Source organism: Akebia trifoliata, chromosome 9, assembly GCF_017979445.1.
Source record: "Akebia trifoliata isolate Shusen 1 chromosome 9, ASM1797944v1, whole genome shotgun sequence".
Taxonomy (NCBI): domain Eukaryota; kingdom Viridiplantae; phylum Streptophyta; class Magnoliopsida; order Ranunculales; family Lardizabalaceae; genus Akebia; species Akebia trifoliata.
Genome location: NC_141383.1, coordinates 1,850,901 through 1,867,419, shown reverse-complemented (window position 1 = coordinate 1,867,419; position 16,519 = coordinate 1,850,901). Strand labels below are relative to the sequence as shown.

Below are 16,519 nucleotides of genomic sequence, written 5' to 3'. Positions count from 1 at the left end.
GTGTTGGAGAATTTGGCAAACCATTGGCGTGAAGCCTGTTTCAAGCCATATAGCAACTTATGTAATCTACAAACGCGAGTCCCCCCCTTTTGAGCAAACCTAGGTAGAAGTTGCATGTAAACTTCTTTTTCCAAATAACTATAGAAAAATGCATTATTGACATCAAGTTGGTGAAGAGACCAGTGCTTGACGATGGCAACATAGAGAAGTGCGTGAATAGTAACGAACTTGGCAATGGGTGCAAAGGTGTTATGGTAATCAAGTCATTCAACCTGAGTAAAACCTTTGATGACCAAACACGTTTTATATCGATTAATAGTTCCATCTGACCGATGTTTAATTTTATAGACCCACTTACACTCAATCGACTTCTTGTTGGGCTAAAGATGTATAAAAGTCCAAGTACGATTGTTTTCAAGAGCACTAATCTCTACAGACATAACATCACGCCATTGAGGAACTTTAATTGCTTGAGAGAATGACATAGGCCTATATGTGGAAGAAATAACAGAAAAAAAAAACACGATGGGAACATGAAAAATGAACATATGAAATAAAGTCGTGTAGAGGATATGGAGTACCTGTCTGTATAGAAGTAAATGGGTGGGGTAGTGGCGTTGTGGTGGCTATGGAACAATGGTAGTCCTTGAGCTAGGAAGGAAGGCAACATTCACGAATGGAATGAGTGGTAAATGAATTTGTGAATGGAATGGATTGGCTAGCCAATTCAATACTAGTTCTTGAATCACATTGCAAAATTGGGGCAAGTTTGACAAGAACGAATTGTGAAGTTGTGGGACTTTCCACTTGGTGGGGTGCAAAGTCAAAGTGTGGATGATCTTTAATGGGTAATGGACTTACAAAATAGGGATTCAATGTGGTGTAGATGTTTTGAAAAGGGAAGCCGGTTTCATGGAAGGTAACATCTCTGGACACATAAATGGTTTTAGTGGTGATGTTGTATATGCGATATCCAACAAATACCCCAGGTTTTGCACGTTGATCAAACTTGTGCTTGATGTGAACATTGTGTACAAAAATCAAGCAACCAAGCACACAAAGATAAGAATATGATGGTGGGGCATTAAATAAAACATCATGAGGAGATTTTCCATTTAATAAAGGCGTGGGTGTTTTATTGATCAGTTATGCAGTAGTAAGAATGCATTTCCCCCAAAAAAGTAAGGGTAACTGAGCTTGAAATCTCAAGTCGTGGGCAACCTCTAGGAGGTGTTTATGTTTCCTTTCTACAACCTCATTTTGTTGAGGTGTGGAAACACAACTACGTTAGTGAACAATCTCATGTTGAGAAAAAATTATAACATTTCATTAGATAAAAATTTGGTGCCATTGTCAAAATGCACTTGTTGGATTTGAGGAAGGAAAATATCACCATCACCAAAAGAAACTTCTTTGATTTGATAATAAAATTGAAATTTAACCATTGCGAAGAAGGATATTAAGTAGAATTTGGTGTCCGATTTAAAACTCATTAGACAAGTCCAAGTACATTGAGAAAAATCACCCACAATGGTAAGAGAAAAATGTGCACCAGAAAGAGATGATTGGAAAAACTATCCCAAATATCACAATGAATTAAGTGAAATGGTTTATTTGATGAAATAGAACTGGTTGAAAAACTTAAACATGTTTGTTTTGCTTGAGGACAAACATCACAAACATAATTATTGGAATAAGAAATGAATAAAAAATTCTTGGCTAACTTTGATAGTCAACTAAAAGAAAGGTGTCTAAGTCTCCAATGCCAAATGTCAATGGTGGTGGTTCAAGTAACTAGGTGGGCAGAGGGTACTTGAAAATAGTCGAGTCCGTTACGCATACTACCCACTCCAATCGTTTTCTTGTAGACAGGTCCTGAAAAACACATTGACCATAAAAAAATGTTACTGAATATTGATGAGACTTTGTAAGCTGACTAACGGATAAAAGATTGAATTTAAAAGATGGGATGTAAAAGACATGATCAAGTTTGAGATTTGAAGAAAGATTTACAATTCCAATGTGAGTGACTTATGCATTAGAACCGTCTGGTAATTCAACAAAGGTTGGTGTAGTGCAAGATGAATGAGATGATAAGAGGGATAAATAAGAGCACATGTTATTGGTGGCCCCAGTGCCAATAAATCAAACAGAATCTAATTGAGTGGAGAGGGTTATACTTGCTAGATTGGCATTGTAATTAATACTGCCTGTTAAGTATTATATTGCTCTTGTGTAATCATTGGGGCTGACCCCATTGCTCGTTTGTTCGATCGCGAAGATCTTGAAGGTAAGTGACCTAAATAGATCGGATGCTTAAAATTGTTCCTTGATCGACCAATGGGAAATCCATGTAGTTACAGCAAGTCTCCATGGTGTGATTGTCATATCCACAGTGGTCACAATGCATTTTTAGTCTTCGATGATTATCTCCATTATTATTTCATTGATTATTTTGTCGACTAAATAATTTATTTGGAGAAAAAATCTTTGTTGTTAGTGTTAATATTAGCACGATTTGTTGATGTAGCTTTTGTGGAATTAGTGGTTTTGGTTGTGAGTGCAGCAACTTCTAGTATAGTAATTGAAGAAGACGAAGAGTGGATTTCTTGTTGTTTTTCCTCTTGGCACAAGGGAATAAGTCTTGGTTGTAGTCGGTAATGGATTCATTAACAAAATATGACTTCGAAGAGGTGAATAATGCTAATGAGACCTTGAAGAAATTCTATGGCACGATCTTGTTGGTGGTGAGCAACACTTGCCTTTGCGTGACCACTAGTACAAGGTTGTACGATTGAAAAGGAGTTGAGTTCGTCTCATAGTGCCTTTATCTTCATAAAGTATGTGGAACTAGAACATTCCTCTTGTTTGAAGGAAGCAATAGCCTGCTCCAATTGATAGATCTTGGGCGCATTTTTTTGAGTGAATCAGTCGCGAAGATCGACCCATATGTCTCTAGCATTTTTTTGCATAAAATATACCTCCATTCTCTATGGAATTGAGAATCCATGAACTGACCAAATCGTTGTATCTCTCTCATTGATGCAATGCTTCTGCTTCTTTGGGTGGTTCCATCGATCTGTCAACAAAGTAGATTTTATTATTTGCACGAAGTGCCATCGTTATGGCACGAAGCCATATGCTAATGTTATCTCTTGAGAGAAGAGGGAAAACAAGAATCGTAGTAGAATTATCTGAATGGTGGATGAAGAGAGGATTGTTTTTTGATCCTTGGGTATTGCTGGAACTTGCTTCCTTATTGATCGTAGGCTCCACCATATTTGCTAAGGTTCATATCTCACTGCTCTGATACCATAATAAATCAAGGAACAAAAAGACGATTTAATACTCTCTTCCTTAATGAAGAAAAGATGTATATTCAATGATATTTATAATGGCGTGTTACAATCAAAACAGAAAAGGAAAACATCCAAGAATAAAGGAATATACAACTAAACATAACAGGAGAAAAGAAAAATAAGGAAACAAAATTTTGGAAGATTTTTGATTGGTGTGGTACGTTAATAATTTAAAAAAGAGTTTTCAAAAAAGAATTTTGGATTTGTGATCGACAACATTAAAGACATTTTATGGTATGGAACAAAATTTGGGAATTGAGATTTTGACTAGTTTAGCATTGGAAGAAGACGCAATAAAGATGATCGAAAGCACAGGAGGAATTCTAAAAGAATTACTTGGGTTTAGGAATCACCACCATTCAAAGAGATTAAGGTGTGAATGAACAACATAAATGAGTTTTTTTTAAATTTAATTTTTTAAGATTTAGTAACTCATTTTTTATTAAGAGGTGTTAGGCACCTTATCTCACCTACCAAGTTAGTGGTTGTCAAAGATTAACTAAATGAACTAAAAAAATTAAATTTTTTTTTGTCTTTTAGATTTAGAAAGACTAGTATATGTCACAAATCAAATGAAGTATACTTTGGGCTCTTAACTTGCAAATGGGATCAATGAGCAAGTCATATAAGAAAGTTTACGCTTGTTAAAATTTTTTGTAAGTTAGAGATTTTGGTGCAAATTTAACTAGATTTCACTTTTTTGGAGCTCAAGCATGAACTACATGTAGACACCCTAATTTATCCGGACCAAGCCCTAAAACTCTCGAAATTCAATAAAAAGAAAAGCTCAATTCAAATCTTTGAAGTGGGTCGAGTGGGACTCACTTTAATGCAGCCCAACTCTCCAAATTAATTTAATTATTCAATTTAAGCTAGGCCATGAGGTACTCACGACCTAAAGGAATTTTTCTCAGAGCTGTGGGTCATCCACAACCCTATGTATTTTGCTCACAAAAACTAGGGGGAGGTCATCATTTCAAGTAAAAAATTGAATTCCAGAACCCTCACCCTAAGCCCCATGAGATGAGGTTGAGGTTGAGGGACCATTAAGAAATAAAAAATTTACTTAATGGACTATCAAGCAACGACCCAAAACTCGGGGACTAATTAGAAAAAAATCCATCCACCGGGTCCTTTAAGTAATTTTTTCAAACATAAAATAAAAAAAAACTGCTATTGGCACTCCAAAATTTACTTATTATATCCAATGTTTTAAATTATTTATAACACTCCAACTAAATATTAAAACACACCCTTCAAACAGTAGAAAGTTTTGGCTCAGATAATAATCTCAACATTCCAATACATTATAACACTCGTTCAAACAATATCAGTAGCTGTTTATAATTGATGATTAGGCTCATAAAAAATCTTAAACTAAAAAAATAGTAATCTTCTGGAAAAAAAAAAACTTATTTTCTTTATTTTTATTTGGAATTCAATAAGTAAACTTTGGGGTGCCAATAGTATCTCTCAAACAAAAAAAAAAAAAAAAAAATTTGAAAAGAGAATGTCAAGAGGAAAACCTTCGTAGGGTTTTGCAGAAAAACACCAAGTCGATCGTCCTCTTTGGATCTGAAGTCACAGAAGAAACTATAAAACCCTAACCCTAGATTCTGGTGTGTACCTCTTCTCACTCCTTTTTCTTTGTGAGTTTTCTTTTGATGCTTTCATCTCTATGAATCGTCTCTACTTAAAACTCCAATTTTTCCTTATTTTCTTTATCTTCTTTCTTCTAACTTCATCTAAAACCCTAAAAAATACCTACAATGATATTGAGACGAAGATTGTTACACACAATACCAAATAGAATCCTTAAAAACCCCAATTCAGAATTTCCCGAGAGACATAAAATCTGTATTGAACCTCGAATAGTTGAAACAACCTTATCGAACTGCCCATCTGATATAATTTCTTTGAGCTTCTTTTTATGGTGTGGCCGACAACCGAATTACGCCCATATATCTCAATCTTTTGATCGAATGGTTCCCATTGTTGATCGCCTCACCAATCGGTTTAAATCCGTAAAAGGGGTTGTTAGGGAATTAGAGAGCTTTGGGTGTATTCAAAAGGCACAAACTTTCTTGGTTCTATTAAGGATTTATTGGCGTGGAGGACTGTATTTATCGGCATTGGAGGCTTTTGAAGAGATGGGTAATCATGGGTACACTCCAAACACTTTTGCCCAAAACATGATCATCGATGTATTGTTTAGGATCGGGCGTGTTGATGCGGCACTTGGGGTTTTGAGAGATACCCAGTATCCTAATTTCTTGACTTTTAATATTGCAATTTGTAATCTTTGCAAGTTGAATGATGTTTCTAGTGTTCAGAATGTTTTGAAAATCATGGTGAAAAATGGGTTTAAACCTCACATGGAGACTTTTTGTATGATTTTGAATTGTTTATGTAAAGCGGGTAGCCTGGTGGAATCATTGCAAGTCTTGGGTTTGATGATTACTTTGGGTATTTCGACCTCAGTGGCTATTTGGAGTATATTAATTGATGGTTTTTGCAGAGTAGGTAAACTTGAAGAAGCAAGTCAGTTATTGGAAAATATGATAGAGAGTGGGTGTTCTCCGAATGTTGTAACATATACTTCCTTAATTAAGGGATTTATGGGAGCTCGAATGTTTGATAGAGCAATACATATTCTAAATACAATGGAATCAGAGGGATGTATGCCTGACTTGGTTCTCTGTAATGTCCTAATTGATTGTCTATCTAAGGTTGGGATGTACAACGATGCGCTAGACGTCTTCCTTTCCTTGCCTGAAAGAAATCTACATCCCGATTCTTTTACCCTTTGTTCTATATTGTCCACGATATGTTTGTCCCGACAATATGCACACTTTCCCCAATTAGTTAGTGGACTTGTTGTCTCTGTTGACATTGTAGTTTGTAACTCTATTCTGACTTATTTTTGCAAGGCAGGATTTCCTTCACATGCTGTAGATTTTTATAACGAAATGATAGAGAGAGGTTTTACGCCAGATGGGTATAGTTATGTTGGATTACTGAGTGCTCTGTGCAGAGCAGGAAGGATTGATCAGGCAATTAATGTGTACTATGGGATTGTGTTGAATAATTTTTGTTTGGATCCTCACATACATACTGTAATTGTTGACGAGCTTATAAAATTGGGTAAGTTTCATCGAGCCCTCAAATTGTTTAGGAAGGCTGCTGTTGAAAAGTTTACTCTTGATGTTGTATCATACACTGTCACTATCCATGGGTTTTTAAAGGGCGGTAGAATTGAAGAGGCATGTCATCTATACTGCCATATGAAGGAGTTTGGTATAGTTCCTAATACGTATACGTGCAATGTAATGCTATCTAGCCTTTGTAGGGCAAGAGAAGTTAAATTGATTAAATGGTTGCTGAAAGATATGGCCGATATAGGGATTGAACTGGACTATGTTACGTTCAACGTGATAATTGGTTTCTTGTTGAAATCATATCACATTCAGTCAGCACGTCATCTATTTACTGAGATGCGGGATTTAGGTTTGAAGCCTAACAAGGCCACATATGCCTTTCTGGTTAATCATCTTGCCAATGCTAGAGAAGTTGGTGATGTATATCATCCATTGTTGAATAGTTATTTAGGGGATATTTTATTTATGGATAGTGCGTGCTCTGATGGCCTTCCTGACATGGCTGCTTCAGTAGGTTGATGGATAGTTGATCAAAACCTATAGTTCACAATATGTACCATGTTCTTGGTCTTGTGAGGGATTCATGGATGCATTAAGCGAGGCTTCAGACAGAGGTATTTCCAATTTTATGATCCCTCTTATATATATATACGCACATAGATCAAATTAGTCTAAGCTTTTTGGAATTCAAATTGTATTCAGTGTAGTATTACTTTCAACTCTGCCCATTTATCTTCTAATTTGGGAATCATTAACCACATTTATTTTAAAACATGATTACTTCAAACTTAGCCCAAGAGGTTACCTCAAATCCATGTTGAACAAGTAATCAGCCTTCATTGAACATGCCCAAACCATCTGTGTCAACATTCTCTTACTTTATCTCCTATTGGAGCTATTCCCACATTTTCCCAAATGTTTTGGTTACTAATTTTATTTTTCTTAGTCTTTTACACTCAATTTGTTACCATGGCACTTATTGACTGCCCAATATTCAGCTCCATAAAGCATAGTTGGTCTTACTATTGTCTGAAAAAAATTTCCTTTTAATTTGATTGATAAGTGTATTGCACAACAACCAAGAAGCACTTCCACTTTAACTATTCGACTTATTCTATGAGTAATATCTTCCTCAAATCCCAATCCATATTTAGGGTAGACCCAAGATAATGGAAATGGCTTCTTTTAGAGAATTTCTAGACCATCAATTTTTACTGGAGATTCCTCATCCTATATGTAAATACTAAACTGACATTCCACATTCTTGATCTTGGTTCTACTTTTTTTTTAAAGTTATTGGTCTCCAATACCTCTCTCCATGATTCGAGTTTTGTTTTCTCCTCTTTAGTCTCACCAACTAATATTACATCATCTGAAATAACATACCAAGACATGTGCTCTTGATCATGTGTTGTTACTTTTCCCATAAAAAAAATCATGTGTGGCTACTTTATCTATAACTAGAGCAAACAAATATTGACTCAAAGTCTATCACTGATGTAGACCAATTGTAACTAGAAACTTGTTCATTTCATTTCCATTTACCTTACACTAGTCACAACTCCATGCATATATGTCCTTAATTAAGTCAATGTATTAATTAAATCTTTTTTTTTTTCCCCTAAAACCCATCAAATTAGCTCTCTAGGTACTTTGTCATATACTTTCTCCTAGTCAATAAAAATCATATAAAGATTTTCCTTCTGTATATATATACTTCTTTGTCATTTATCTAAGTAGAGAAGACTGACTTGAAGGTTTATTTATCAAAGCATAAAATCAAATTAAATATTTATTATCGGTTATGTTTAGCTAAAATTTGTCAATGGTTATTTGATTTCATGGGATATTATTTTTTTGACAAGTATAAATTTATTGAGCATGAAAAAGATGAAAGATACAAAGGTTTGTCGAGGTGACCACCGAAGAAAGAGAAAAGCCTAACTACCACACCTAGAGTCCCGTCTAAATACAAAATCCTCAATGAAAACACCCTTGAAATCGGGACATAATTTACACAAAAAAATAACAATCCAAGGATATTTAGCACCATGTCCTCAATAGACGCTTCATTTCCTTTGAAAACTCTCATATTCCTCTTCGACCAAATCCCCCAAGCAGTAACTAAAGGTCAAAACTTCCACAAGGTCTTCTTTCTCCCAGAAAAAAAGTAGTGTCCCAACTTTGAATAAGTAATAAAACAGAATTTGGGACCACCCAAGAAACCTTAAAGAGGTCAAAGAAATAGGGCCAAATGGAGAAAGAAAACCTATAATGGATTAAAATATGATCCACAGATTCACCAGTTGAGTTGCAAAGAAAATATAAATGAAGAGGCACAAATCCCCTATGGGTCAGAAGATCGAGAGTTGGAATCTTATTCAACACAGCTACCCAAATGAAAAAAACGTACCTTGGATGGAGTTTTCGAACCCAAAATGAAGCCGACAGGGAAGTGACTAATAGAACTAGCTTCGGTTGCCAACCCTGAGGTGAATGAGTTAACAAAAAACTTTTCCTTTAGTAAGAGTCCACTCCCTTTCGTCGTTTTTGGTGGTATCCCAACGGGCTTGATCAAGCTAAGCTGTCAGGTCTATTAGATCTTGAAGTTCCCAATTAGTGAAATCCCTCCTGAACTCCAAATTGGCTCGCTTCCCTCAAGATTCAAGAAAGTAGCACATGACAACCCTTTTTTTAAGAAAATATTATAGAGATGAGGAAACTGAAGGCATAGAGCTAAATCACCACACCACCAATCCTCCCAAAATCTGATCTTATCTCCCTTCCCCACCTTGTACTTACTCGACTTTCTGAAATCCGACTCAATTTTCATAATACCTCTCCAAACACCACCCAAACGAAGACCTGACTTCCTTGGACTCCCATCCATAGCATTTTTCCATATACTTTGCTCTGATGATCCTTCTCCACAGGTTAGAATTTTTAGGACCATACCTCCACAACCACTTTCCCAACAAAGTCTTGTTTGCGACGCTAAAGCCCTGAATCTCAAGACCCCCATTCTTCTTTGGCTTGCAGACCACCTTCCAATTCACTAAATGAATCTTTTTAACCCCGTCTTTATTGTTCCTTAAGGAGTCCCTAACAAATTGGTTTAGTTTTTTCTCCACATTCCTTGGGATTGAAAACAAAGAAAGATGGTAGATCGGGATACTTGCTAAAGTGCTTTTAATCAAGGTAAGTTTGCCCCCTTAGATAAGTATCTAGCTTTCTAAGAGCTCAACCGTTTTGCATACGTTCGATCACTGAATCCCAAATCGACTTGCTCCTATTCTCCGCACCCAAAGGTAAACCCAAAAATGAGGAAGGGAAACACTCATTTTGGCAGCTAAAGAGTGCTGTCAGTCTAGACAATCCGATGTTTCTCCCTACCCCGAACATCTTACTCTTCTTGAAATTGATCCTCAACCCTAACACCGCCTCGAAAACACATAACACCCTCTCAAATATTTCACTTGAGAATCCACCGCGTCCAAGAAGACTAGAGTATCATCCGCAAAGTGTAGGAACGACACTTGAATCCTCACCATCTACCGAAAAACCCGAAATCTCCCCTAGGCTAGAAGCTCTGTTTAGAAAACGCCCTAAAACTTCCACCACCAACACAAACAGCAAAGGGGAGAGTGGATCGCCTTGCCTTAGACCCCTTGAGCTTCTAAAATAAGTGGTCAGACTACCATTCACCAAGGTCAAAAATGAAGTTGTCGAAACACATTTCATAACTCACTCAATCCATGCGATACATTATATATCTCAAAAACTCTCAATTTACATGGTCATACGCTTTATGCATGTTGATTTTACAAACTCAACCTTGTTTGCCTGACCACCTTCTAGAATTGATGGACTTGTTGGCAACTAGTACTCTGTTAGAATTTGTCTCCCCGTCACAAATGCCCCTTGCTCCGAGCCAATCAAACAAGCAATCACTTCTTCCAATCTGTTAGCCAATACCTTTGTTAGTAACTTGTAAGCCAATCGCATGAAGCCAATAGGTCTAAAGTTTGCAATATCTTCTGCACTTGGCTTTTTAGGAATCAAGGCAATAAAAGTGTTGTTCAGATCGTAGTCCAAAATAGTCTCTCTCCTGAAGTTTTTTTTATCACCCCCATGAAGTCCTTTCTAATAGTGTCCCAGCAACCTTTATAGAACGCCATGGTGAAACCATTTGGACTTGGTGCCTTTTCCCTGCTCGTTGAAGCTAAAGCCCTCGTCATTTCATCCTCCTCGATGGATCTCTTTAGTTAGGGCTTAAACGGGTCAGGTTCGATCCGGATATGAGTATGTCCATATCCATATCCAATTTTTTTTATTTGGATTCATATCCAAAACCATATCCAAACCATTTAACTTTCATTAAATTCATATCTAGATCCGATCCATCTGGATTAATTGATTCGGGTCAGTCAGATCGGATAATGTCTAACCATTAAAGGTTATTTCAAATAAAATTGCTAAAATGTAGTCAAATGGAGACTTGAACTCAAGTCCTTTCCATTTTGAAGAGAGGCCTTGACCACCCAACCGTTGTTAGTTGATGAAAGATAGCTTGAAAAATATAAAAATACAACTTGCAAAGTAATATATCATTCAGATCTTAGCGGATATAGGGATGGATTCAACTCGGGTCAAGGGACATCAACCCATATCCGAACCATATTTTAATTCGAATATACTTGAAGGAACCAAACCCGCTAAATTCGGATTCGGATCACTCAGATTTCAGATAAAATCCGTCCCATTTTAAGCCCTATCTCTAGCCAGGCACTTTGGTTCGGGGTTAAGGAGCCTAACTCGAGGAGTTCAGGAAAAGGTCGAACCGGTTGATCATCCTCAAAAAGATTCTTGTAGAACTCCACTATCCCTTCTCTACTTCTCTCCCCCCCGCCCCGATATGCTCTCCATCAATAGATATATGTCTAATGTGGTTGAAGCTTCTCCAGTCATTTGCTATTCTTATGAGAGTATTTTGTGTTGTTATCCCCTTCTTTTAACCAATTCACCCGTGATTTTTGCTTCCAACTCACTTCTTCCATCAATGCCACCTTCTGAAAATTTTCTTTTAAATTGTTCCTTTTCAAAATTTCTTCCCTTGACAACTCTTGTTTTTCATCTCTTTTTTCTAGAATACTTAAGTCCTCCAAAAGCGCCTTCTTCAACATCTCTAACCTCCCAAATACTTCATGGGATATTATTGTTCCACAAATACCCACTCAATGCATCACAAATTGCATATTATGTAGGTCCTTTTGCTTGCAACTTAACTTGGTGTTTGTGTTATTAAGAATTGTTTGTAATTATGAATCTATGATACCAGGTTATATTTTTAATGTTTGGCAAGTTAGTTATTTAGTGATGTTTATTTATAGTTAACACTTACCAGTCAACTGTAATGCTAAAGCTTGAATTTTGTTTATTTATTTATTCATGTGATGTATGGACCATTAAAACACTTAAAAACATTCATTTTTATTGTATTTTAAGTATTTCTTTGATATTTGAACCAAAGGTATTTTTATTTTAATATATGGGTATCTAGAAGAACTAACGATTTCTGTATATATGTTTCTTCAGTACCTAAGCAGAAAGAGCGAGAGTTCAACATGTGGATGCAGCTAGATGTGAGCACAGATATATCTTCTTCATTGTTGAGAGAAATTCACAATGTTGTGATATCTGACACTGAGTCTGGATTGAACTCTCGACACTGGCCATTTTACACCGGTAAACTGCTTTCTATTACAGTCAGTGATGCATTCTCTTTTGATCTTGAAGTATTTTCCTCTCAAAATTGTTAGTTCCTCAAGATTGGAAGGCACTCCAATAACACCCTACTGTTGTTGGTACCATGACCATTAGCTAATATCTTGTGAATGACTTGGCTATAATGCTATACGTTTACCAACATGCGCAATTTGCAACTTAAGATTGTGTAAGCCCCTAGTTTAAATGTATTGAATCCAGGGAGGGGGAAAGTCAACTTGTGGAAAAATTTGAGTATGTTATACATGGAAAACTGTACACGATCGAAGAGGAAAATTCGAGAACCAATGTTAAAGTGTATGTATCCTCATTTTGGTAATTTGGCTTAAGCATATGTATCTACTAATATATCATTTATCTAAGTAGAGAAGAAAGCCTTGAAGGTTGATTTATCAAAGCATAAAATCAAATAAGTTATCAAACATATCAGTTTTTTTTTGTCTTCACTTTTTTTTAATCACTCTTTCTCATAGTTTCATATCGTGGTCCATAAAGTTTTAACGTCTCGATAGTTGGTATTACTCTAAGTGGACCTTCTTAGTTTTTAAAATATTATTGAATAGCTTAGTTAGCTAGGACAATGCAAAACCTCACATGCATTTTCGTATTTTTATCAGGATACCATTCGATTATAAGATCTATTTTCATCTTTGGTAGAGTTATTTTCACTTTTGAAACCCTAATTTTACATGAGTATGTGTGCTTTTGAATCTTATTATATCTCTGTCTAGCTCCAAGTCTCATTTAATTATTTTTGAAAATAATTCCTCCACATTTCCCTAATTTCTTCACCTCTTACTAGAATTCTCTCATCTCTGCCCTTCGTGCATTTGACAATGACATTATCTATATCTTTAGTTTTCCTTTCTCAAATTCATGTCAACTTTTTGACATCTTTCTCACCTTCTTTAGTACCAAAACTGTTGTAGAGATCTCCATTTGCTCGTGATTAGCTTCACTTACCACTCTTTTTATGTCTTTTTTTGTTTTTATATTTTTCTAAGTTTTCTTCAATTCTAGTCTTTTGCCACAACTTGTAATAGATATTTGTTTCTATAATGACCCCTTGGACATTAACATTCCACCACCAATTTTCCTTTATGTGATATTTTTTCCTTGTCTCATCAAGGAACTATTTCGATGCCTTCAATTACGTCATCCCACATGACTGTGGTACCTGCCTCTAAATTCCACCGTTTTTTTTTCTTTATTAATTTGTTTGGAAAATCCAACATCTTTTCTCCTTTTATGTTATGTCACCTTATTCTCTAACATTGTTTATTTTCATCCCCCCTTTCTTTTGTCTTTTATGTAATATAAAATACAAGTAGCTTTTGGTGTGTAGTTAGAGTTATTCAAAGGTTAACTTTACAGTCTGTGCATGTTCATCGTTCACTTCTCCTAAATAGAAAATTGTATATCTGGCTTTTATTTCCTAAAAGTAATTAAACTTTATCGCAGGGTCATATGCCATCACGGATTTAGTATTGTTTTCCCATCTATTTCCTTCTCCAACCCCAAGTCCGTTTTGAATTCTCTCATAAACTCCACTTTTTCGGCTTATGCTTCTCCATTTTCATTTTATTTCCACGCAAGTATTCAGACTTTCACAGCAAAGGAAAGCATATGGAAAATTAATTTTGGATCTAGTTTGAATTTGTCAATGAGGCTGGTAATACTTTTTGGCTATCTAGCCACCTAATCAAACTGTGGGAATGATGATGAGCATTGAATGAGAAAGCGAGTAGAATTAGATGGCAATCAAGAAGTTGAACCTGGATAACTATTCATAAGTTACCACTCACCACTCGCGAATTAATATTAACAAGTTATTGATCATGTCTTGTTTTGTGTTTTAAGCATTTGGTAAATGTTAGGGGTAGCTTATTTTTTATTTTTTATATCGTAGGGTATCTCCACATCCTTTGGGATGGGACTAGTCCCTATGGTTACACGCCCCAACCCCATGAAAGTTTCCCAACAAACAGAGTAAGTTAGTAGGCCACCCAATTTCAAACACACGACTACATGGAGCAAACCCCTCTTGCTAGTTATACTGCTAAGCCAACTCCCTGGATGTATTTTAATTGTTTGTGTCATAGAATTAAGTTTGTAAGTTCTTCCTTATTGGTTTTGGGAAGTCATTTAGATGCCTTGTTAGTTAAGTTAGACTCACCATAGGATTTAACTTATACATAGGGTTATTCTCATTTTTGGCGACTTAGTAAAGAAAAGAAACTTGTTCTTCAGAGATATTTCAATCTTTTATTTGCAGTGTTGATTTTAGACATACCTCTACCATAAATTTATCTTTCTTTACACCAGCCGCAAATTGACTTTTTCTATTTGCTGCATCAAGAAGTCAGCTAATTCCATTTTGGACTCTAGACCTCCAAGCCAACCATTTGTTTTTAATATTGGCATGCCTATAGTAATTTAGATAAATATCTATTATCAGTTATATTTAGCTAAAATCTGCAATGGTTATTTGATTTCATGGGATATTATTATTTCCCAAATATCTACCTAATGCATCACAAATTGCATATTAGGTGACCCTTTTGCTAGCGCAACTTAACCGGGTGTTTGTGTCATTAAGAATTGTTTGTTATATTATGAATCTATGATGTCTGATAACAAACATATTATATTTTTTATGTTTGACAAGTTAGTTATTTAGTGGTATTTATCTATAGTTTTCACATGGTGATACCTTCCAGTCAACTATAGTGCTAAAGCTTGAATTTTATTTATTTATTTATTCATACGTGATGTATAACACATTTAAACACTTAAAAAAGCATTCACTTTTATGGGTATTTTAAGCATTTCTTTCATATTTGAACCAAAGATTTCTGTATATGATTCTTCAGTCCCAAAGCAAAGTGAGTGAACAGTCCAACATGTACATGCAGCTACATGTGAACGCAGATATATCATCTTTGCAGTTGAGAGAAATTCACAATGGTGTTATATCTGACACTAAGTTTGGATGGAACTCCTGACACACGCTATTTTACTCAGGTAACCAACCGCTTTCGACTAGTCTTATGATACATTCTCTTTGATCTTGAAATCTTTTTCTCTAAAATCGTTAGTTCCTCAAGTTGGAAAGCACAATAGCTAAGATTATTGTCCACATTAGGAACTTTGTGAACAACTTGTTTATAATGTATATTTATACATTTGCTAATATGCGTAATTTGCATATGAAGATCATGTTAGTCCCTAGTTTAAATGTCTTGAATCCAGGGAGGGAGAAAGTTAACTTGCCGACAAATTTGAGTGGAAAACTGTACACAATCCAAGAGGAAAATTGAAGAGCCAATGCTAAAGTGTCTGTTTCCTCGTTTTGGTTTAAGCATATATACTCTACAACTATATTTTTCCTAACCCCAAATGGTTTATGGATTGTTCTCTCGTTAACTCTATAGTGTTATTTTCTTGTTTATGGCTCAGGATTATTTATGCTTCATTTGCTGAAAGGGAGGACCCTGCCAATGAACAGCCAACTTTGAGTTAGATCAGAGGCTGTTCCTCCCGATGATGAGGCTTCCAGAAACCCCACTCCCTTAATAAGAGAGCTTCTATTGCCACACCAACTTTTGCTCATGCCACTCCAAGATGTGTGTTAATTTTTTTTTTTTTTTTTCAATATTGCTAGGTATCCCCACATCCTTTGGGATGTGACTAGTCTTTACAGTTGCATGCCCCAACCCCAAAAAAGTTTTCCAACATGCAATAGAGTAAGGAGGCCACCCAAGCTCTACCACACAACTAGAGGGAGCTAACCCTTGGTGCTAGTTGAACTGGTGAGCCAACCCCATATATTCTAATTTTTATGTTATAGAGTTAAGTTTGTAGATTCATCCTATTATTGGTTTTCAGAAGTCATTTAAATGCCTTGCTAATTAAGTTAAAGAGAAAATAAAGAATGTATTACCATGCAAGACTGAGAGGAAGGAAACTACAATAATTTATGGCTCATTTTGTAACTCATTATATATATAGGCTGGCGTTTGGCAATTAACATTGAGTCAACACGTTTTTCCTATATGGTTTAAAAGTTTCGGATTGAATTGATTTTTTGTGAGGATGATCTCTATGGTGACGAGACCCTCACAAAAAATCCGCCCAATCTGAAACTTCCAAGTCCATCAAACTAGTTTACAATTTCTAAGCCATTTTTTATGGGGTTAGAAGTTTCAAATTGGGGGG

General features: G+C 35.8%; 1 protein-coding gene across 19 annotated transcripts; it reads left to right on the top strand.

Annotated features, from left to right (window-relative positions):
* The first annotated feature begins 4,841 nt into the window (after nucleotides 1–4,841).
* On the top strand, nucleotides 4,842–15,952 carry LOC147394018 (Pentatricopeptide repeat (PPR) superfamily protein). Of its 19 annotated transcripts, XM_086453862.1 has the most exons (6): nucleotides 4,842–4,978; nucleotides 12,113–12,262; nucleotides 14,211–14,290; nucleotides 15,175–15,325; nucleotides 15,554–15,631; nucleotides 15,761–15,952. In XM_086453862.1, the coding sequence occupies exons 2-4, from the start codon at nucleotides 12,142–12,144 to the stop codon at nucleotides 15,304–15,306; spliced, it is 333 nt and encodes a 110-aa protein (XP_086309988.1). In that variant the 5' UTR covers nucleotides 4,842–4,978; nucleotides 12,113–12,141; the 3' UTR covers nucleotides 15,307–15,325; nucleotides 15,554–15,631; nucleotides 15,761–15,952. The 19 variants fall into 19 exon arrangements, with proteins under 19 accessions (XP_086309988.1, XP_086309991.1, XP_086309990.1 ...); XM_086453865.1 differs by lacking the exon at nucleotides 15,554–15,631 and having other exon boundaries at nucleotides 15,217–15,325; XM_086453864.1 differs by having other exon boundaries at nucleotides 15,217–15,325; nucleotides 15,554–15,952.
* The last annotated feature ends 567 nt before the right edge of the window (nucleotides 15,953–16,519 follow it).